The sequence below is a fragment of the Calonectris borealis genome, chromosome 9 (assembly GCF_964195595.1).
Source record: "Calonectris borealis chromosome 9, bCalBor7.hap1.2, whole genome shotgun sequence".
NCBI lineage: Eukaryota > Metazoa > Chordata > Aves > Procellariiformes > Procellariidae > Calonectris > Calonectris borealis.
In genome coordinates, this window is record NC_134320.1 from 3,347,728 (window position 1) to 3,370,916 (window position 23,189).

The following is a 23,189-nucleotide window of genomic DNA, read 5'->3' on the forward strand; positions in this document are numbered from 1 at the left end:
CCGGCTGGTGAGTTCACAGCCGGCTGGTACAATGCTACCTGGACATCTATAACAAACCCAGTTTAGATAAAGTGTTTATTGCAGTGTCTGAGAGACAGCTTGGAATGATACCCTAACATGGGGAAAAATAATATTTGCTTTGTCTGTTAGGGCTGCAATTTTTGATTATCCAACATCGAAATGTGTCCCAGTTCATTGTCTGTGGCCTCATTCTCTCAAGTAAGTTTAAATGAAATACTGCTGCTGCTGCAGTTATCTAAAACCTTCTGTTGAGTCTGGGTTGGATTTGTCTGACAAATATACCCGTTATTCTTTTGTTTTACAACGGTAGGTCTTACACGGTGCTTTGTCCCGACTGTGGGATGACAGCGTGGGCTATTCGAAGCACATCCTATTCCTTGTGGAAACCTTAGGGCTGTGCTGGCTACATTTGTAGTATCACCTGGCATGTAACTGGTGCAAGCGGATCACTGCACTCCCCCTCTATGGCAAACACTCTAGCTCCTCTCTAGATAACTTCTCTAGTCTCTTCTTCCTCAGATCTAGTCACCAGCCTTCTCTGATACAGGCACGAATGGAAAGAAAATGAATGGTACAAGTATCTCCTGCAGAACAGCCTCTTGTCTCTGTGTGGGACAGAAGAAGTTACCGCTGTCCTTTGGGAATCAGGTAATTCAGGATATGCACACGCTTGTGTGCTGACCATGCAGGGACTGGTCTTTCTCCAGCGCTGCAGAATTCACATGCCAGCACCATGAGAAGTAAAACAGACGCCATTTCCTCTTCAGGCAGTGTTGCGAATGACCCATTAGGGATCACAGAGCTGTTTATGTTAGGGGATTGGGATTCACCTTTTGAGCAGCTGGAGCTGTACTGTGCTTTCTTTTAGGACCAAGAAATGCTCACAGAAACCAGCCTGCACATCTTATTGCCACAATCATCACACGTGTTTGGATCCCATCCCCTTGTCTATGTCTCCAAGTCAAGGAGTTGTGGGTGGCTGGACAGGGGATTCACACATTTGAAGGAAATAGCAGCAGCTTGCTAAAAACTGAAGTTGGTGGCGGGATGGATAGGAGTTAATTGTTAAGTATACAGCTAATCAGTCTCAGATGTCTAACCAGGGCTTGTACCTTTCTGTTACCTTGTGTTAACTTGCAGTAGATCAGGAGCAGCTCTGCAAACACAGTTTCATTCCAGCAAAACTCATGTTGTGCAGCAGCTCTGTCCACTCTGCACCCACATATGGGTCCGTTGCATGGAGAGCACTGTGAGGTCAAGCAGTGGTTTGACATTCAGAGCGGTTCTGCTTCCTGCTGCAGCTGTGCTCCAGAGAAGCTACTGTAAGTATCAGAAATCCCAAGGAGCTGGTACAGGTGAGGTAGCAGCGCACTATGGCCAGGCAGGACTGTCAAAGGAGCTGCACAGTCCCTTTGCCACATGCAGACATTCTTCTTGGTGGGGAGAATAGGGTTTGTAACTACTCTGTAGCTTACAAGAACTTACAGCTACTGTCCATGCAGAGCCACTTCATGGCATTCAGCATCTGACTATCGAGGCACCTTAATCTATGGGAGTTTGGCTCCTAAAGCCCTGTGTGGATCTGGGTGAAGCTGAAGGGCAGGTCCAGCTGAGCTAATTTTGGTCTGTAGACAGTGCTTGCTCAGCGTGGACAGGAAGCCCTGCACGTTGCAGTTCTGCCCATTTAACATGGTCCTATGCTGGCCGCACAATTTTGAATTGCTGTGCCCACAGTTTAATCTCAATGGCAGAGACTGGACACAGAGCAAATACCTGGATAACTGAAAGCACCAGGAAGGCCGGCAGGGATGAATGCTGGGCTGTACTGGTTTACTCTCCGTACCCACAAATTCTAGTCTCTCCCAATTTGGCGATAGGCTGCTCTCTCCTGCCTTGCTGTCCATGCTGTGTAGAGGGGCAGCACTCCATACATGATCCAGGTACCGAGGCTCCAGCACTTCTCCTGGCTCCGGGAGGTGAGGGTTGCATAGGGCTAGCAGTGCCTTTCCTGGGAACTCTCTGTACTCTGAGTCCCAGGCAGAGCCCCAGCTCAGCTGCTGCTTTTAGATATAGCTCAAATGTGAATGGGCAGAAGTAGTGCCTTCAAAGGGAGAGTGGTTGGAGGTACAGGATAGGCAACCAAATTTGCCATGCAGGCAGTGCCCCAGTCGCAATGTCCTTGCTTGCTGCAAACGTGCCCCTTGTTGCTTTGCCTTGGAGATGCAGCTCTGAGCATGCCACACAGCACAGACAACGGGCAGATGTACAGACAAAGAAAAGGGAAGTGAAAGCTCCAGTTCTTCCCTATCTGACGCAGGTTGCCAGACATAGCTTTGCTCCATCCCACCTTTAGGGATTTGGAGTAGGAAAAAGTCTTTGAATCCATCTCAGAGTAGCTGGCTGGGAGCTTTGGTCACAAATCCCCAGAGCAAATCAGCCTGTAAGTCTGCTTCTGTGCATGGAAACATGAGGGATAATTTTTTTTTCAGTTCTTTGAAGTCCCCTCCTCACACATAGTGCTAGATATGAGGACTAGACTAGGCAGGAATGGGGCAGTCAGTGCTAAATATCCTAATGCACAGTGTGTTTCTGATCAGTCTGAGATTTATTTATTCCCCATGGAGACCTGTAGTGGGTAGGACAGACAGACAGGAAAAAGATGGAAACTCAGAGGGTCTGGCAAGAGATCGTAAATGGGAGAGCAGGCCACCAAAGCCTGGGGGACTGAATCGATGGGGGAGCAGAAGAGATCCCCAGCTGGGACTTTTAGATACGGAGTATTAGGACATGAAGGGGGAAGGAAAGGCAGGGAACATGGGCTTGCTAGTCACTTCAGCTGCAGCATGAAGAGAGAGAGCGGGGGCTGCAGGAACATGTCACGCTCACTCTCTGAGCTGTTTGAGTTGAGGAAGTTGTCCGCGGCTGAGTTTCCTTTCCCTCTCTGTACTATTGAAACAGGAAGCTGGTGAGCTGAAGCTGCCTGATCGTTACACACAGACACACAGGCAGCTCTGGCAGCTCCTGTGTTGGCATTCAGGTTTCCTCCAGCTCCAGCGATGGATCAGTGCTGGTACCACGGCAACATCACTCGCTCCAGAGCCGAAGACCTGCTCTCCAAAATAGGCAAGGATGGCAGCTTCCTTGTGCGGGCCAGTGAGTCAATTGCTTCGGCATATGCACTCTGCGTGCTGTAAGTACAGCTTTCAACCTCGCGCTTCATGCGGACACTTTTGTCCCCGCTTGTGCAGGGTGTTGCCCCCTGCACCCGCTTCCAGCACAAACAGCCACTGTACCCACTGGGAAGGTGGAGCTCACATCAGAGCATGGCTGGTTTCACCTGACTGGGCCACAGGGTAGGGAAGGGTTGGGAGCAGGGCCAGGCTGAACAAACCCATATTCTTTTGCTGCTGTACTGCTCATGCTACTCTTGCCCCTGATTCAAAAGGAGAGAATAATCAAGATACTGCGGCTATGCTCTCAGAGAAAATAACCTCTTGACCTCTTTGAGCCTGTTAACAACTTGGGTCAGGTATTTCTATTTAACAACTCAAGTACTGAGCTTGGTACCCTCCCGGGCACTTTTCTTGCTCTGGTTCAGTGTGTGTTTGACCCACCTGCCTGTACGATGCTGTGTCCCATTCAGCAAAAGGCTTGAAATAGTTCCTGGAGCTATGCATGATACACCCGACACAGCGGTGATTCTACCTGCATCATTAATGTGGCTCACAAGGTAAATATTTCATGTGGGAAATAGGGAGAGGAGAGAAGTGCTGGCAGCCCTGACCCCCCATTCTGGGTTGGGGCTGGGGACCAGAGAGCAAGGCCTCCTGCCCTGGGTTTGTGAGGCGCAGGTGTTATTCCTGGAGGCAGGAGTGCGGGGGCAAGAGGAGACTGAAGTCAGTAGGTGAAGTCTGAGGCATTTGACTTTGCATTACAGAGAGATGAGACAGTTGCTCTCTGCTTAGGAGAGATCAAGAGAGCCTCTGTGGGACCCTGTTCTGCCTTCAGATCCTCTTTGCTGCCATGTGCAGCAGATTAATAAAACTTATTTCATCCTTACCCCACATTGAATTACAAGCAGGTTTCTCAGTGTAGTTTCTTTCTGAAAGTATATTTCTTGCAGTGGTAAAGGCGGTGATGCTGTTTATAGTTCTGGTCTAACTGCTTGTCTCTGAGGTCAGACTTCTGGTGACAGCACAGTCTGCTGCAGAGGATTGATCTGCAGAAAAGCGTGGGGCTGGGTAACTGCCCTGTAAGCGTAGGTGTTGGACTGTCAGAGATTGGTGGCTGGGTAATGGGGGTGTCATAAAGTGCAGAGGGCCTCTGTGCCTGCCTGTTAAGATGTTTGTAATAACATGGGGAAGAGTTTTGTTCTGGAGGAGCAGGGAAAGAAGGGCGGCTGCAGATGAATAGCCAGGACAAGCAGGAGGGAGGAGGGGCAATCATGTAGCACAGGCTGAGGGCCCAAGTTGCAAGTCAGGGAACATTTTACTAGAATAGACTGCTGCTTCCATTGAGTGTTTTTAGTATGACCCCTTTGATTTGCCTTGTAACCAGTATGTACACAAAATATTTTTACGGAGTGATGGCAGGATTATAGAAAGGGAAGGTGCTGTAAAAATGTCTACTAACATGCATTTGCATAGGTTTTTCCATTGTAAATGTTTACGCAGCCAACTTTGAAAGCCTTTTGTGACTTGAGAGACATGGGATCAGGAAATAGAAACAATATCATGACCGGGATTTTCTGAACCGGGAGCCAAAGGTTATGTTCTTAAACCCATTCTGAGGTGGCTAACATGAATGGCTGGAGTAAAGAAATGGGGAGCACCCAGCCTTGTCAGCCAAGAGCAGCCGGATCTGTGGTGCGAAGGGCTGGCATTAATTACGGTCTGAGAAATGTCACACAAGTTTCTGTCAAAGTACCTAACAAGCTTTCAGCTTATGCTGGTTTGCAGTTAGTTTGTGAAGAGAAAGGGTTAAAGGTGGTGAATAAGTCTTTCCCTACGAATGTCATCTTGACAAAATGGGCAGCTTTGCTGAAGCTGAAAAATTCCTCAGAGATGTATCAGTTTCAGCTATGTTATTGACTGGAAGGTGTTTGAAGTTTGAGCTCTTCAGTTACTTCTGTTTAAAAAACAGAGACGCTGGAGACAAAGAATGAGAGAGAGCAGGGAATTGAAAGCCTGACTGCAAAACGTTTTCACAAAAAGAGAATTATGTTGAAAGTAAGAAAGTGTCAATGGTGTATAGATAAGGAAAACAAAAAAACCATGAAATTTGCTCTGAAAAAGAAGTGTCATATTCTACAAAGCTCTAATTTTTATTGGGCAGATCAGTCAAAATCCAGCAAAAGCACTTATTATTATTATATCATAGAATGAAACAGTGATTTTCTTGAAGAGCTGTTTTAGGAAAATAGGAGGTTTATAAATTTAGACAAGTAAGGGAACCTTGCAGGGCCTTTTAAGAGTGCCTCCCCCCCCTTCTGAAACTTAGAGCAGCAGCATTTGACTTAGAAGAGAGCTAAAACAGCAAAAGCAGAGGGAACGCTCCTCCCCCTGCACTGCTGTCCTCTGCTCTACTGGTCACACTGCCCCATAAAAGGCAAGAAGCAAAGCCATTTTCCTCCTCCTTTCTCTGTGCCTGGAACATTTGATCTGCCAGTTTGTTGACAAGAAATGGGCTCTTGAACTTACCTGGAGGGGAATGCCTGGATCCTGAAATCAAAAAGAGCCTGCTTAGCGTTCACAGTGTGCTGCACCTGAACTGGTATCATTCCTCCAGGAGATCTTCTGTTGGTGGTTCGTGTGTGAATGGCTGCAGGATTAACACTTCTAGAGATGACCCTCAACGACGAGCTGCAGCTTTGGGATCCCTCTCAGAGGGCACTGCCTGTGAGATGCCATTTCCAACCCCCTGGGGGGACGGCCTCTCTCGTGGTGCACTTAGCACCATGCCTAGCGTGGCAGTCCTGTTCAGGATTTCCAGGGGCTCCCAATATGCACATCATCACCTGTGCATAAAAACATGTACAGTAGGAGAGGAAAGAGAAAATGCAAGCATTGTCCCCTTTCCTCCTCTGGTTGGTTGAGAGGACGGAGAGACGACAAACTACTTGGAGACATGTTCAAGCTGGGGCTGACGTTATATTTACCCCCCACATAGACAGCCTGAACAGTGGTTGAGCAATTTTGAACTCAACCCAGTTTTTAGGGAGGACTTGGATTGTGACAGTAAGTGGGACCACGTAACTTGACAGCCAGGACAGTGAGGAGAGAAAGCCTGAGGGTAGAAATGGAGTAAGAGTCCCAGCCTTCTCCATCCACATGCACTAAATTAGGGGACTGCTAAAGAGGATTCCTGCTTTTGATCCTAGGAAGTGCTCCTGTCTCACCCAACAGCCCTTCTTTCCTTGCTCTTCCACTGATCTTACCTGTCCTCAGCTTAAACCTCTGTACAAGTGTTATGACAGCAGCCTCGTAAGGCCTGCGCGATGGGGTACTTTCTGTGAAGGTAACAAGGAGGGTCCTCTTGTGACGCAAGAGCCATTGAGCTGGTTTGTTTATCCGTTTCATAATCTACGCATATATTTTCTCTCATCAGCTGCATGAGCAGTTCTGCTTAGCCCTGTTTGCATATCAGCAGGAGGAAATGGTGTAAGAGAACTGCATTGACAGATAAAAACAAAACCCATACCCTTCCTTGGAGCATATCCTCATCTGGCGTTGATTGCCTTGGGCTTGGTGAAATTAGCAGTGTTGTGGCAATCCAAAGCAGTTGGGGATCATGTCGGTGACTTCCAGCTCTGTACCAGATCCTCAGATGTGTGAATGAATAGGTGCCTGTGAAAATGTCTTACGTTGCTTAGTGAAGTGGTAGTGAGCTCTGGGAGCAGTTCTAATTCTTCTGTATCCTTTGCATTAATGCCATCAAAAGATACAGGTTCATGTGGGTACATGACAAAATCCTCCAAACACCCTGGAAAAAATCAGCTATGATTTATGAGTAATTTCTTTTCATTTCCAGTTGTTCTTTGTGACTCCTTCTGTAAGGCTGCCTAAAATCCTGGTGATCTCTCTTTCCCTCTCCTGTATGGAGTGATTCTGAAGAGCATATGATGAATAGACTCACAACATAATTGTAAAAGAGATATCTGAAGATGTTTTATGGATCTGCCTGATGTCCCCAGCTGGGGGCTGACCTCAGCCCACATGTCATGACAACTGCACAGAACAGTGTTTCTGTTACAGCCAGGGAAGCTCTGAAAGTGGATTCCGTTTTTTCCTTTGAGAGGAAGGGGTTGAAACCAGCATTGTTTGCTGGCTTAAAGCCGTATTGTATGTTTTAACAGAGTGCTTTGCAGGTGACTTAAAAGATTTGATCAATCTGTTGTTCACTTGGGAGGAAGGTAAAAATATATTTTTTAGTCAACACTTCTCGGGCAAGCTCCACAAAGCTCAGCTGAGGAGGGTCATGCTTACGACATTACACCACTGCTCAGGCTTCCCTTGGGCTCTTGTGCATTAATGCGGCCCTCCGCTGGGCAAAAGACTCCTCCATCCTGCCTTAAGAAAGAATCTAATTGAATTTATCTGGGACAAAATGTTCATAATGGTGGATCTACAGATGCACATGTACAGTGTGCATCTGCACCAGGACAGCAAGATGGGTTTTCATTTAGACTGTTGTTCAGGATTTGTGCATGAAAATATGCCTAGCAATCAGCTGCCTTACTGTGATTTAGCTGAAATCTATTATTTGTTTTTTCCAATACAAGTCAATGCACATACTAGCCCTTCAATTTACTCATTCATTGCTGATTTTCGCCCGCTGTCTTTTGGATTTCTGCTTTTTCATTCCTTCCTGAGACGCCCACTCTACTGACAGCTAGAGCCATTTGGTGTTTTCTTTCTTTCCGGCCAGAAGAAGAGTTTGAATAACTCACTCTGAGGCTGATGCTGATATCACTTTCTGCAGTGACATCTGCAAACATGTCTTAGTGACCAGGAACACTTCAGGTTTGTGTTAGTTCACAGACTCTAGGGAAAGCAATAAAGAGAAATGTTTAAAACCCTTGTGCATGAAGCCATCTATGTGTCTCGGATCTTCCAATACCTTTCCTAACGGGGAGGGGTGCCACAGTGTGACTCCCTTCTGGAGGTGGTGTAACCATATCTCCTCTGATCTGTTCCAGGTTCCGGAATTGTGTTTATACCTACCGAATTCTGCCCGATAAAGAAAATAAGCTAATTGTCCAGGTAAGCCATGCTGTGTACCATTTGGTCCCACAAAGATGCACCTAAGACCTCTTCACCGCTTTTTTTTCAAAGTAGTTCTAACACCAAGAGAAAAAGGATATAAGGAATTAAACTAATGCCCCCAGCCAGCACAGTGCTAGTCTCCAGTCCACTGCTATGGAGATTTTAGTCTCCGGTCCGCTGCTATGGCCACAGCACACTCTTTAACATGTGTGCCTTCAATTCAGTGGCACTGCCATGTTGTATATAACTGAGAACCTCAGCCCATGGAATACCTTTTCCTCTGAAGCCAGCTCCTTATTAATACATTGGATCTTTTCAATCCAAAATTGCAGCATGATTTACCTACACCCATTTGATTGGATGTAGGTAATTGAGTTGTGGTCTCAGGATCCAGAAGGTACCAGGATTGAGGGCAGGAGTTTCAGACCTTCTGTTTATTCCTATTCTGCTTTAGGATCCTGAATGAGCCACTTCCCCTTCCTGTACCACCTCTTGGCCCTTGTTTTCTCAATATAGATCATGAAACTTGGGGTGGGGAGGGAGGCATGGTCTCTTACAGCCTCAAGAAGCGGACATGGGTTTACTAGGAGGCGGTGGGGGCTGCCCATCCTCTTAGCACAGCCAGTGCTGCATGGGCATTCCCTATAAAATGAAATGAAAATGTCCATGCTACCAATGTGCCCCAGTCCGCCCTGCTATTCAGAGTGGGTCTACATTCGTTCCTTCCCATTTCAGATGACAATTAGCTTCCCACACTAGAAATACAGTTTTCTACCAGCTCCATGTGCAGCTCACATGGCTCACATGCACCATCTTATTTATGTCTTTCCTGATGTGCTTCAGGGGCATCAGCTTTTCTTTGAGATCTGCACCAAAGAGGCAGTATATCTGAAACTAGAGTGATCAGGTTAGTGAGAACAACTGAGTGCTGGGAGCTTTCCTTCAGCTCTGGTCTGTTGATAAGAATTGTGGATTGTGTGTCCTGGGTGCACATACCCAGCCTGGCTCCCTCAAGAGCCACTTTTGGGTGGCTCGGGCTGTTCTTAGGAGCCCCGCTCAGATGCAGCTCTGCACAAACACAGCTGTATTGCCACCAAGGCCAATTCCAGGCTCTCGGTGCTGTGCTCCAGAGGACTGTCTGCCCAGGGCCAGCCACCAGCATCAGCGGGGTGTCCCAGCTGGCCTTCCCAGCTACAGCTGGTTTCCCCAGAGCCGTTGAGATACCTCTGCCTTGCTTGCCACAGCACTTCTGTTGCTAAGGAAGAACTGGCAGCAGGTCACTATGCCAGACTTGACCTGGGTCTGTAGGTGTTACTATGGCATGTCACCATGAGCAGAGCACTGGGCAACACCGTGCAGAGGAACCTGTGCAGGCTCTGCAGGCTGCCAGCGTGGGGCCAGCACTCAGCTGGAACGAATAACCTGTCATTCTGATCTGGCTCCACACGGTATGCTGCAGGCTGTTTGCAGTAATATTTGATTTTTCCCCATCATCTGATATATCTCAGCTTTATTGACCTAAATAACGTGTTTTGGCATATTGTGCTGGTGTGATGATGTGTTTTGATGGTAAGATAGGTGTCCAGAAGGTAATACGGTGTTTATCAGTATTTACAGTACCTAGAACAGCTGCAGAGATCAGGATCTCATTGTGCCAGATAGCTCACAAGTGATGCAGGGAGAGTGTTGGGGGGACCTGAGCCCCAGGCAATGGGTACAACTATCCAAGTCCCACGGCAGCTCTGCGGGAGAGCCAGGATGGGAGCCTGGTGCTGCGAATGGTGTCCTCGCTCTTTGCACTGGCTCCATGATGAGGAAGGGAAGTTGTGGAACCCTAACTCTGAATGGGTTTGGGGTATGAGTTTGGCAGCTGCTTTGTCTTTTAGAAAACAAGCACAGAAATGATCATATGTTGGCTTTTCACCTGAGAGAAAGGAAGAAAGAAAGGCCAGAGTTTACCTGCAAAGGCAGCTACACAACCGCACAATTTGCCCTTACGTGCCCTGGATGGGCTTCAGCACCCTGGGCAAGCCCTGGCCCGCTTCTCGTACCTCAGCTGCCCTGCTGGCACGTCATGTGAGTGATGCTGAACTGCAGCCTGGCCTGCAGCCTCTTCTAGAAGGGCACAGGTGCCACAAGTTACAAGAGGGATTGAAATCTCACTTCAGAGCAATGTGCCTGTGTGCAGGCAGCTCTCCAGAGGGTGCTGGGCTGCAGGCTGCTCCCAGGACCCCCCAGGTGTGGTGCAGACTTGGCAGGTAGTTCTGTACATTACAACCTGGGAAGATGCGAGCTACGTTTCCCAGTTTGTACTGGATCTGTAATTGTTTCTGCCATGACAAAGGGCCTGTTTTCATGTACAACTGTTCCATTTGTCCACAGATCAGAGCACTGAAGCCATAAGAAATCAGTATTTCTCTCTGCTGTAGCAATAGGCAGCTCTCATGCTAGATCAAGGTTTATGAACAGGCAGAAGGTGTGACTGACGTCCATCAGTTCAGGCTTTCCCCACCACACACACCTTCACCTCCTCACCTTCTAGTTCTCCATAGAGAATTCTGCAGGGTATTATTTACGAATAAATATGTCCTCATCCTCTCTGGGAGGGATTATTGGACTACTGCTGGATCCAGACAGTGTTATTAGGACTCCTTAGGATCTTTCTGAATGAAACCTTTTGAGATCTACTAGATCTGTTAAGGAAATATGATCTGCTAGAAGTACACCTGAATCGATTTGTTAGATTTTCTTGGGATCTATGTTGTGATTGTGAGGGATTCCTATTGTTTATATGTTGTGGGATGCAGAGGGACTGTGGTGTGCAATACCTTTGTATGCTGGGTTGCCAGGAGCTGTAGGTTGAATATCAGGAGTAGGCTAAATAAAGTGTGTTGTTAACTCATGTTCGAAGACACAACACCTCCCGTTTTGTGCTGCTTTATTCCAGTTCTGTGGGAGAGGCACAGGGGGCTGGCTTCTTCTGGCAAGAGAGAGACACAGTGAGAGTTGTAACTGAGGCTCAGAGCAAAAGTCTCATGTTGTTGGCTGCTGTTCTTGGTACGTTGTTCCAGCTGGGCCAGACTTTTTTGGTTGCTTGTCTGTTGACTTTTGGGTAAAACAAAAACTACTTCATGTGTATTAAAAGATCAGACTTTTTAAAAGAATAGTTCTCCTGTGCAAGGATGTAAAAGCTGTCGCATAGGAAGGAGTGTTGACATTTTAGAAAATCCCATCAAAAAGGAAAGAGTCTACTAATCCTATGGAATTAGATCAGATGTTAAATTAATAGAGCAATCAGTAGATGCTTCTCATTTCTGGGTTTATTTAAAAAAAAAAAAGACATAGGAAAGATTCAATACTAAATCCTGAGATTAGCTACAAATATGGGCCCTGATAGTGCAATGTGACCTGTGAGCCTGCACAGTGCTCCTTCCTGAAGCTAACAAAGTTGTCTTCCTGCCCAGATCTGGGCTGTTGTCTGTCAGGCATTTTTCATGATGACAGCAGGTTCAGAAGATGTGTAATATCACAGCTATATACACAGCACTTGTGACATGACAGCTCTCCCTCTGCCACTCGGTGGAGATTTTTCACCTTTAAAGCTGCAAGTTGCTTCACATTTTTTTGAGTCTTGGGGAGTAGATTTCATTTTTTTTAACTAGAGCTTGGTCCGGCACTAGTGGAATGATACTCAGTGTCATTTTTTTGCATGGTTAAATTAACTGTTCAAGTTGGCAGAAAGGGAGGTGCATATTTTTGCATTCAGAGGTGCACATTTTTGCATTCGGGCTGAAGAAAAAAATATTTGCATATGTCCTTCCAGCATTTTGTGGCACGCTACGTGATCTGCCATTGGGTTTCTGCATCTGCAGCAACTCTATAGCAGTTAGCATAGTCAGGAACCCCTCTTGCCTGCCATATCTGGAATCAAACTGGTATCCCCCCAAAACATACCAGGTCATAGTGGTTACAGTCATAGACTTTTTTCTTTAAAGACAAATATCTCTTCTTTCCCTTTTTTTCTGGCACTGCTGAATTTTCTCCTTCCATTACCTGAGACTTCAAAATATAGGCAAAGAAATCCATGGCTTGGATGAATCAAACTCGCATCCTACCGATGAAAACACATTTAAGGAAGGAGGGGAGGAGTAACAAAACCCCCTTGAAACACAGGATCTGTAACAAGAAGTAGAGATCTTTGTCCTTAGGCTGAGAACAATTAGTCATCAAGATATCTCTGTTAGCCTGCAGACTCTCACTGTAGTAAAACACTGAGAACTGAGAAGCTGAGACAGGAAGAGAGCAGAAAATGTACAGTTACACAGAGATCCAGGAGCAGCGGCACAAGGCTTGAAACCAACTGCCCCTGAGTTAGCTTAGCTGCTGCCTGCCAGTCGGGCAAGTCACAGCTGGGGTACTTCAACTTTCTTCTCTGTAAAAACAAATATGATTTTCCGTTGCTCAAATGGGGAGGCATAATTAATGCAGAGTTGTTGAAAGTTTGGGGACTAGCTGAGTGTAATCATGTTTGTGCAAAAAGGGTCAGAGCAGCAAAGGAGTCCCTGGGAATCACAAGATCAAACTAAACACTAAACTAAAGACATGAAAACTGTCTTTCTTGCCATCCAGATTGATAGAAGGTAAAACTTTCCTATGCTATCACTTGACGCGTCTCATTTATACAACTAGCTGAGGTGTCAATATGACCCTCATCACTGCACAATCTGAATTCCTTGTGCTCTTAGCATCTCCTCAAAGAGGGGAAGTGCTCTTGTTCCCATTTTACAAACAGGGAACTCAGTCCCAGTCTGTTAAGGAGGACTGGGTTATCAAAAATAATTTTAAATAGCTGTCCCTTGCTGACTTTCACAGGACCAGAAGTGGTGTGTGGTATATCAGTATTCATCCCCCTTCGTTTTAGATGTGCAGTCAAAGCTGTCACGTAGTCAAAGCTGAGTTGTATCTCTGTAGTCAGTGGGGAAGAAACAGGTTTCTGACCTAGGTGGGCTAAATTGCCCATCGCAGGTCCTGTCTCTGTTGTCTAAAGAGCCTGGAGAACCCCCGTAGACTGCCAGACTTGGCAGGCTGAAGTCAGGTGAGGAGATTCCCATTACAGCTGACTCTTGTTCAGGGTGAGAAGATGCTGAGGTTGAAAGCTGCTGTCGAAAAACTGTGGTACTGCCTTTGCCTCATGCTTTACCCTGTATTGCCTTGATATACTGCAATTTTAAAAGCTTACTGTCAAAAGTATAACCTGCCTCCTGAGTGAGGATGCTTGAAAGAAGTGGTGAGAAGGAAGAAGACACTGGAGTTGACTGGTCAGTAAATACAGATTGGAATAGGGTGGTGTGGTAGCATCTCTAAAACCTTGTGGAGTTTGATCTGTCTAGGTTTCTGGTTAATCTCAAATAGGAGTTCACAGCTTGCGTTATCTGATGGCTGTTCGGCAATCTAGCTGCTGTGCAATCAGTCATTTCTTAGTGGCAGCTAGATTGCATCTTAGTTTGTGCTCATAGTTTATCAGATAACACTTCATAGGTCATTTGCAGGATCAAGTACTTACCTCGTGCCACTCTGTGTGAAGGCTGGGGGGAGATATCCTGATGGACAGATGTCAACATTGCACAAATGGGGCTGTCACCAAAGATGCCTTTGCTAAAGCCAACGGGGTCAACCTAGTAGTTCTGGGAACAGCTTTAGCTTGTTGCTAAAGGTGGAGTCTCCTTAAGAAACTGGGGCATCTGCAGTGCAGGATTTTGGAAGCTCAGTGCCATGCACAGATTTTATAATCGTGTGCTGTGTCCTCCTGTGCTGTGCGGCACAGTCTGGCCTCCGAGTCTGAGGAAGGCGCAGCCTCCCAGCGCTTTCCCGTGGGCATGACCCGACGCTGTAGCTCAGTCATGTAACGTTCCCGTTCTGCGACCCAGAACTTGAACCAGACACGTTTGTCCACCACCTCAGGAGTCAGGCCTCACCTGACCACTGCTGCTTCCTTCTGGCAAAGGTGCTCTTTCCTTCTCCTTCTTGCCAACCTGTTTTTTTTCTTCTTGTATTACCCTTAAGTCTGCTCTCCATTCATGCCACTAGTTGAGCTCTTGCTTCAGATTGTGTACCTGCCTTGAAATGTTGCGGGCTGCCAAAGATCAAGGCTCCAGCCACCCACAATGCCTTGAATGGGGTTTGCATCTTTTGGCTGCCCCACAGGAGAGGGCAGAAATAGAGCTCGGCTTGAGCGGGAGTAGGAACCACTTTATATTTTCAAGCAAACTGGAAAATTAAAAAAAAATGCATTCAGGTGAAATGTTTCATTTTGATTTTGAGCTTTTCAGATGTTATCAGAGCGTTGCCAGGATGTTGAAGAAAAATGTTATTTCAGATGGAAAAACTGGATCATCCTTTTGAAAAAGTCCAGAGAAGCAATTTTGAACTTTTCACCCCTTTTTTTTTTTTTTAAGTTAATGGGGAAGAGGGGGGTTGAATGAAGACCATGCCTTGCATAGCACATGCTCCAACCCCCTTCATTTTTTTAATAAATTTTTTTTTTTTTGCTTTAAGCAAAACTGTTTGACCAGCTCCAGAGTTTGGCAATTTCTGTGGATTACCTTGTTGTGAGAAGAAATTGTGAAAAGCTGCCACCTTCTCACACTGCATAAGAGACTGTATTACAGTATGGAAAACGTCAGTATTTTTAAAGTTACTGCCTGTCTTTTTCTTTCTGCTTCACCTTCCCGGGCTGTCCTAGCTGCCTGGCTCCTTGACAGAAAGCAGCGGTGTGCGTGCATCTTCCTGCGCTCTGCTCCGTGGGTAAATGTGGGAGACGTTCATTTTGCCATTGTAGTGCCAGATCATAATTTCTGTGAGCATGAGCACTGCTTGCATTTGTGCTGAAATTCACCCATTGCTGCAAGGGCTTTTTAAAAATTATTTATATTTATACTTACTACTTGTTGCAAAGGGAGGGCCTGACCCTATTTACTTGTAGGTTTTGCTGACTTCAGTGAAAATTGTAGATGCCCTGGCAGCACTGTTTTACATTGAGTGATCACCTAGCTTTTTTTTTTTTTCCCCTGGTAATTTTTTCTAGTCTGATACGAGGCTGTGTGCAACAGGAAACAAATGGTGCTCTGCGAGCAGTTAGAAAGCAGGCCAGCAGCTGTGACTCACTGTATCAACTGACACTGAAGCTGTAGGTTACCGGTGTACTCGCAGCACTGGCTCCCAGAAGGTAGGAGAGCCGATAAATACTGTGTATAGGGTTTCCTGCTGAAACCTTCCCTTGCCAGCACACTTCTCGAAACACATTTTGGCAGAAACATCTAGATTTGTACTCTGCATATGGCTTGGCTAAATATGCCAGAAAGACCAAAATCCTCTGTCCCGGGATGGGCAAGACATACAGTGAGAGGGCTGCCTGTTCGCGTCAGCCGGTCGGCAGGATTGTCCCTGCCTCTAGGCAGAATTTGTTCTGGCTTCTGTTTATGAGTCCTCCAGGGTGGAGCTCGGCGTAAAAGCTTCATCCGGCGCGCTAACCTGCTCTCAGGGCGCAGACGTACGGCTGCCCGTCCTGCCAGCATGATCTGATAAAAGCGTGAGTTTAGGTCAGTTCCTGCATTCCTGGTGTCACCTCTGTTGTCACCAACGTCAGAGGCAGTGTCTGGCTGTGGCACATGCAGTACCAAGTCCTTTGTGAGCCCTTTGCAGAGAGATGCAAAGTTTCTGTCCTTCTCTTTGGTATTGCACTGTAATCCCTATTTGCTGTGCTGCTCTGACATGTGTGGCCAAAAAAAGGTTTTCTGTAGTAAGGATTTTGTGATTTGCCTTGGATTGTGCTGATCTATCTATATCTGATCAAAACCTTTCTACCAGGAAATTGCACTTGAGCTGGTTTCAGTGGGAGATAATGCAAAGCAAAATCTTTTGGGTAACGCTCACCCATTCACAACGTTGCAGCCACTTACAGTTTCTGTCAGACAGCTGTGTAAGGATTTTGTACTTGTTCAAATTGATGTCAAAACCTCATGGTCTCCAGTGAGGACAGGGCAGGCACAGGCCTGCCCAAAATATCACTTGCAGGCTGCATGGAGACTGTAAGTCATCCATGGTCTGCTTGCAGCCGAGAGGCATCGGGCACTGTTGGCCTCCCTCTGCGTTGAAAGGCAGGAGGAAACCAACTGTCCCACCAAGGAGGATGCTTGGTGGACCGGGACACACCAACTGGACAGCCTCCCGCTCCAGGTGGGCGCGCGCCGGTGGGCAGGGGTGCGTGTATTTGGGCTGGTGTACTGCCAAGGTGAGAGGTGTGCCAGCACCAGCGTCCCTGGGAGTTAGAGGGGGACAATCAGCACCTGCAGGGGAGGGGAAGGGACAGCAGTGTTGCGTGAGGGACAGAGGGGCACAGGGGGCTTGGAGGGAGTATTTCAGTAGGAAGCAGAGAGGGGGTCACCGAGGGGAAGGGAGAGAGCCAGGAGGTGCAGCCCAGTCTTAAGGTGAAACTGAGTGGTCCCAGCAAAGCTTTGGAGTTGGGGACCCCACTGAAGAGTCAAGAGCTCATCGGTGTGCAGAGCCACAGAGCCTCTATGGGAAAGTGGGATTTTATGCATAACAGCAAATTTCAAGAATAGTTAATGCTGAGGATGGAATTGATTTCACCCGAGTTAGTTATTACCACAAAAAACTTGCCGTGTTTGTGGTACTCCGTTGGCACTGAAGGGCTGAGGTATAATTAGGGTGATTACTTTTCTTGGATAGAAACAAAGGACAAGTGGACAACCAGCTAATAATTAGGAGCAAAGTCTGGAAACATGGTTAGGGAAAAACATTTCTAGTATGCCCAAATACATCATTTACTTATATTAAGCTTCATTTTATTACTGAAAAAGGTAGATATTCCAATTTGAATATTTTTCAATATAATTTAATGTTGATTTAAATCAGTTTGTAAAACTCTTTACTGTAGGACTGAAAATAATTTGCAGTCAGGGCTTAGCAAAATCTGTGTACTTCATGTTTCTGCAAACTATCCAAATCTATTTATACAAGGAAAATGGTTTTTTTTCTGCTGTTGCATCTGAGGTAGGAATAAACATAATGCGTTTCACAGGTTTTGAAAAACTGAAAGAAGCAGCATTTAATAAGAGAACTAGGTATTTCCTGAAACATGCACATTCCTTCTACTGAATCTCCCAGTATACAAAATTCTTCATACAAACAAACCATATCCAGCTTTTGTCTAGTTTGAACCCTTCCAGAATGTTTCCAGTTTCCTGAAAATATAAAAAAAATGTTCAGAGAAGATGGCTTAAATCAGGTTAAAGTGATATCATTATTTTGTTTTTCAAGCTTCAAAAAAGGAAATCAGATATTTGAAAGCTAATGCATGCCATGAAGTGAAATCCCTTTTCCTTTTATCTGGATGTGCTTCCAGATAAAATTTCACTCCAAAGAGTGAAATGCCAACGACTGTCTTACAGTTTGCCCTCCAATAAACATGTTATGTCATAAAGCCTTCATCATACTTAAACGATTGAAAATTGCAAATAGGCAATCCTCACTGAATGTACAAAAGCAACTTCCAGGCACTGCAAAATACTTTAAGATTCAGAAGATAAAGATTAGGGCTGTTAAACAGTATCCAGTTTAACAATTATTAGAAGAATAATTGTTTCACTGTATTATCCTTTTGAAAGGCTTTGACCACCCACAACCACATACCGAGCAGCTCTTTCCTATTCCGCTGGATCTTTCAGTTCCTGCTATGAGAGCTCAAGTGCACAAACAATCGGGTTTGCTCTTGGCACAAAAGTGGGGCAGAGACTTTGGCTGGGGGACGGGGACGGCCTCCAACGGCACAGAAATTTGCTCCAGCAGCAAATATACTTTAGGAAGTTCTTGCTCTCCCCTCACCCTCCCTGCAGACATTTCCATCCCGAATCAACCGTTTCTGTGGGCACCTTTTAAAGGAAGGGGTAGTAACCTCTGCTCGTGGACTGAGAACTATAAGAAGGTTTTTTTCTTAAAAATACACTTTTCAAATTAGCTACAATCTGTGCTTGAGAGGCCAAATGTATAATGCTAACTGAGATGAGCACCTTGGGAACACACACCTCAACATCTCCAGGACTAGCAAAATGAAAACCTTCCTGAAATTCTAAACCTTTCCTGGCAGATGAGGAAAAATAATTGAAAACTTACACACCAACATTATCAACAAGAAAATATTCTCATTTTTCAGTAATTTGATGGATGTTAGCTTTAATATTATCAGCCATATAGCATTTAATTCATTTGATTGTCTTATCCTTTATATATTTTATATTTCCTGAGACTTCTGATGAAGCTTCATAACTGCATTTATTCAGGGAGATGGCAGATTATTCCCCTTTCAGCAGTGTGGTAATGAAGCACTGTGTTTTATTGCTTCTGTGCTTTGAGGCATGATGGGTCACAAAGAAAAGTACTCATTTTCAGGCAAGTCTTGAGTTGTTTACTCAAAGAAAGAGAAGCTAATATATTGTTGGTGCTATATGAGGCTTTTTGTCCTGATCATTTAAGATAGGAATGAGTCTTGGAAAACATTGCTATTGAATTTGTTTACAATGAGTCTTATGGCAAATATCGCCATCTGTACAAAATCGTTTCTGCACTTGTTACTGACAGGGTGATGCCCTTTCTTCTTTGGAGATGTATCTTGATTTGCTGATGAGATGTATCACTGCAGGTTGCATCCCCCAGACAGAGATGTAACTCACCCAGGAGGTCACAAGTAATACTTAGGCTCCAGTGAGATCTTGCTCACTCGATCTGCTCTGCAGCCTTAGGGAATGGGACCAATAGACACTACATGCGCTGCAGCTTGTTACTGATATACATATAAAATGTAAAGATATGATCACCTTTAAATAACAACATATTCAATTTGAAGTATGGTCCTGGTTCCACTTGTTTTAAGTAAATGAGGTCTGCTCCACCAATACTTTTCAAATTTACCTTTTGGTGGTTGAATTTATTTCTGTTTAAAGTTCTAAAAGAAATATAAAATCCATTAGTTTTAAGATTGCTGCATGAATGCAAAGCACACAGGACTTGATTTCAAATGACAAAATGTTTTGGGGAAACGAAACAGACTTTAGCAAAGATAGCTCAGATTCAGTCATTTCAAAGTCCCTCTGAGAGAAAGAAGTCACGATGCAGCTTTCGGTTGTTCCCAGGTCTTTGCCAGCTGTCTGACGACTTTTGTCTTCAATTTGTAACTTCTGACAGAGTTTTCCATCTTGATTCTCCTCTGAAGGTCTAAGTCAGTTCCCTTCTCCTATTCCATCCCGTGGCTCTAGAGATCTCCTTTTCCAGTATTTGAAAAGATAACACCCAGCACAGCTGAGTTCTGCAGACCCCATGGGCCAAGTGTAGCAAAGCTCTCTACGGGCTGCGGTTGCTCTTTGTTAGCAGGCTGTTAAATTAAAATTTCCAGATAACTGTATTAAACTTCATCCTCCAAAACTTGACAAGGATGCAGTGACCTGTGTTGTTCAAAAGTCTTAACTCAGTATGAAGTGTTCTCTGTGATCGAACACAGTAGAACCCCCATGCAGCAAGCACTGGTTGGTCACAGAGGCGCTGGGTAGCCTCTCCAGAAGTTTGTCCTCACTGCATGCCACATCCCTGCACATGCAAAACCAGAGACCTTGGGTTGGGTCCAATTTTAGGGGGCAAAGTTTAACAAAAAAATTTGTAACACCACATCCGCTATTTTTATTCCAGATGTGCAGTTCAGGGGAAAACATAAAAGGAGAGGGTTTGAAGGATGTTTTTTGTTTGGTTTTAGTTTTGTGGTTAGTTTTGTTAAATGACGGTGCTTCTTCAGGCTGGATTCTGTATCTGTTCAATTAGTAGGTATGGCTCAGTGCTTACTTCTAATAGAGTAAGGGTTTGTCTTACTCATGCAGTAAATGAATGAAATAAGGGACAGTCCCTTGGAAGAAAGGACGAGTGACCCTTAGTGTCACAAAAATAGAAAACAGTTGCTGCAGCTTAAAGCCTGAGAAATTTTGCAGGCTGAAGACAGGAAATTGTAACACTAAGGTGCTCACCCTTATCTGTGCATTGCTTATGGTTTTTAATTATGCAATCCCAGAAAGTTACACAGTATAATGTGGTGAATGCAGCTGTTTCACACGCACCTTCTGCCTGCATTGCTTTGCTTCAGCAGGGTATCTTCAATAAGTATAACTTCTTTGATCTTACATTTTCTCTTTTCCACTGGATATTTGATGTAATTCATGCATATTTAGTGCTTGATGTCTTTTGAAACTGGGATTCATTCAGCACAGAAGACAATAGGGAAAGCAGAAAGCTGATTATGGATCCTCCACTGTCTGCCTGCGTGGGTTAGAGGAAACCCCCAGAAATGTAGGGTAGGCCTGATCTCAGCGGAGGGGTCCTGCCCTGCTGTGCAGGCACAGCCAGTGTAAGCATGCCTTCACCTCTCTCAGGGAAAAGTTCTTTCTTGTAGGACTTCAAACCCTTCACACTGTTGCCTGGGGATGTATTTATTGCCTTCTATAGAGGGAAAGCTGAAGGGCGCTTGGGAATTTCTGCTGAGAAGCAAGTATCAGTGACTGCAATGGTCTCCCCAGCTCAGTTACTGTCAGCAGTGAGTGCTGACAAAATCAGAATGATGACCTCCACAAACTGCCCTCAGAAATGACGGCTATGTTACACTTGCTACCTTGGTTGCCTTGCTAGCTCCTGAGGACCCACGTTTTCAAGCTTGTCTTGGTAATCACTAGAGCTAGATACTTTATGAAGAAATGAAAATGGAGATTTTCATTTGACTTCAAGTGCTGAAGCTTTTCAGTGGAAAACCAAAAAGCACAAGGCTTGTGATAAAATTACAAAAGTTGTTAGAAGTAGCGTACTCCAAAACTTTTACTTAAATTCTACCCACACACTACAGAAGTGCTAAAAAAATTGCATCAGATCCCCATGGATCTGCAGTCCTTGCTCATTCATCACCAACTCATCTGACTTGCACCTTGTAGCTAAATTTAACACCAGTCCCTCATGTTCTGTCATGGAACCGTACTGATGTTTGCTTGTTGTTGATGTAAATCTTATTTATTATAACACAGAGAAATGCTGAAAGGGTCGGTTGCTCAGGAGGTTTCTCTTGGTGCTGTGAGTTGGATCATAATATGCTTTGTTGCTAAAATCTTTTTTGATGGCTAGAGTTTGAATGTTTTATTTCATGCAAAGGACTACCTCAAGTACAGGGTGTTGATGCTTCCTACAATTACTTGGTGTTCTTACTAGCTTGTATCTAACTGTATTAGTTAGATATTTGGCAATTAACATACTTTTTGTGTGAATGTGGAGTGCTGGAGCAGAATGGAATGGGGTCCTTAAGTAGGATCTGAGTGCATTATTTTTATGACCTATGTCTTTATCTCGTGGGAGAATGCCAGTTCAAAAGACTTCTATAGGTCCTTTACCTTCCACAACTTCTAATATGTTTTTCTTTAGGATGTAGAATTTTAACAAGGAACTTGAGATAAAAATTTGGCAGCCAGCTATACTCTGCTGAAAACTCCTTTCAATTTTCCTTCACTTCAACAGACTCTTTTAATTTGCAAGTGTCCCAGTTCTGCCATGGGAGCACTTCCTACCTGTGAACATGACCAATCTTCGGGCTGCCAGAAGAATGAAGCCTGAGTGGGATCACGTAGAGGAAAACTCTGGCAGGGCCAGAAGAGATCAGAAGTGGCAGATATGACAGTCAGGATCTTTTTAAGATTAACTCAACTCGGCTGACATTCCACACATAGAACGTGTTAAGCATTTAAAACTGAGCATGAGCAAAATGCATTGTGCTTCCCAAGTCTTTTCCGTGACATCGCGGAGAGGAAAAAGTGAGATGGCCGTTTTGGCCAAAATTGGATCAGGAGGGAGTTCAGGTTTTAATCTAGATTTGCATTGTACCAAACAATTTGGAAGTGAAGTCATGATGTGCCCTCCTGCCCAGTTAGCAATGGAGGCAAGAATGCGTATTTGCACCTGGTTGACTTGTTTCCAGCTAGCAGCAATAGGACTCGTATTTCATGCACATATGGCAAGCAAGCAAGGAAGTAGGTGCTGAACTTTAACAAATGTTCTGTGCACACTAGTGTGAAAGAGAGTGAAAATCATTTAGTGTTGCCAATTTTTTTATACATATAATAAGAAAGGAATTGTGGTGCAGTGCCAGTAATTCATATCCAGTGTCTCCTAAGTCAGTATTAAGCATAAAGAAATGAAGCTTGTGGTAGAGGCAGTATGCAATGGTATCCTTCAGCTGCATTTGAGGAACAGAGGGAATTTTATAGGATAGACAACACAGTAATTTTCTTTATTTTTTTCCTCTTTTAACTTAGTTTTTTTTGTTTGGGTATCTGATTTTCAGCCAGGAACACAAGCTAGAAGTAATACATACTTAGTTGTTGTTAAATTGCAATTCTTGTTTCCTTCTGTGAATAATCTCTTCCAGAAATTCTGAAGCCCTCTTTCCCAGAACAATCTGTTTTCTATTATTTTCACCCAAAGTCTTAAATGTAAAAGGCTACTGTAGCAAAAGTGACATGAATAAGCAAGCTTGAGCATCAGGACCAAACCGTATGCAGAATGAGACAAGAAAGCCTTCATCATCTCTCATCTCAGAGGAGACAGGGACTATTCACCTTCCATTCTCTCCAACATTATTCAAGTTACATAATTTACAACTGCACTTACACTGTGCCATTGTCCCAGAAATTCATATGATTTTTTCCAGGTGAGGAGGCGCTGCTCCGGCCACCCTCCTGCGTCGTCTGCCCAGGTTCCCTGGATTCCTCCTCTTGCCTCTTCTCTCGTGCTCGGTTCCCCTGCCGGAGAACC

General features: G+C 45.0%; 1 protein-coding gene across 4 annotated transcripts in view; it reads left to right on the forward strand.

The window, feature by feature from the left end:
• The first annotated feature begins 2,869 nt into the window (after nucleotides 1-2,869).
• Nucleotides 2,870-23,189, forward strand: part of INPP5D (inositol polyphosphate-5-phosphatase D) — a 55,645-nt gene continuing 35,325 nt past the window's right edge. For all 4 annotated transcript variants that reach the window (XM_075158001.1, XM_075158002.1, XM_075157999.1 and 1 more), the window contains exons 1-2: nucleotides 2,870-3,211; nucleotides 8,219-8,282. In XM_075158001.1, the coding sequence (XP_075014102.1) occupies nucleotides 3,078-3,211; nucleotides 8,219-8,282 (198 nt within the window). In that variant the 5' untranslated portion in view covers nucleotides 2,870-3,077. The remainder of the gene's footprint in view (nucleotides 3,212-8,218; nucleotides 8,283-23,189) is intronic.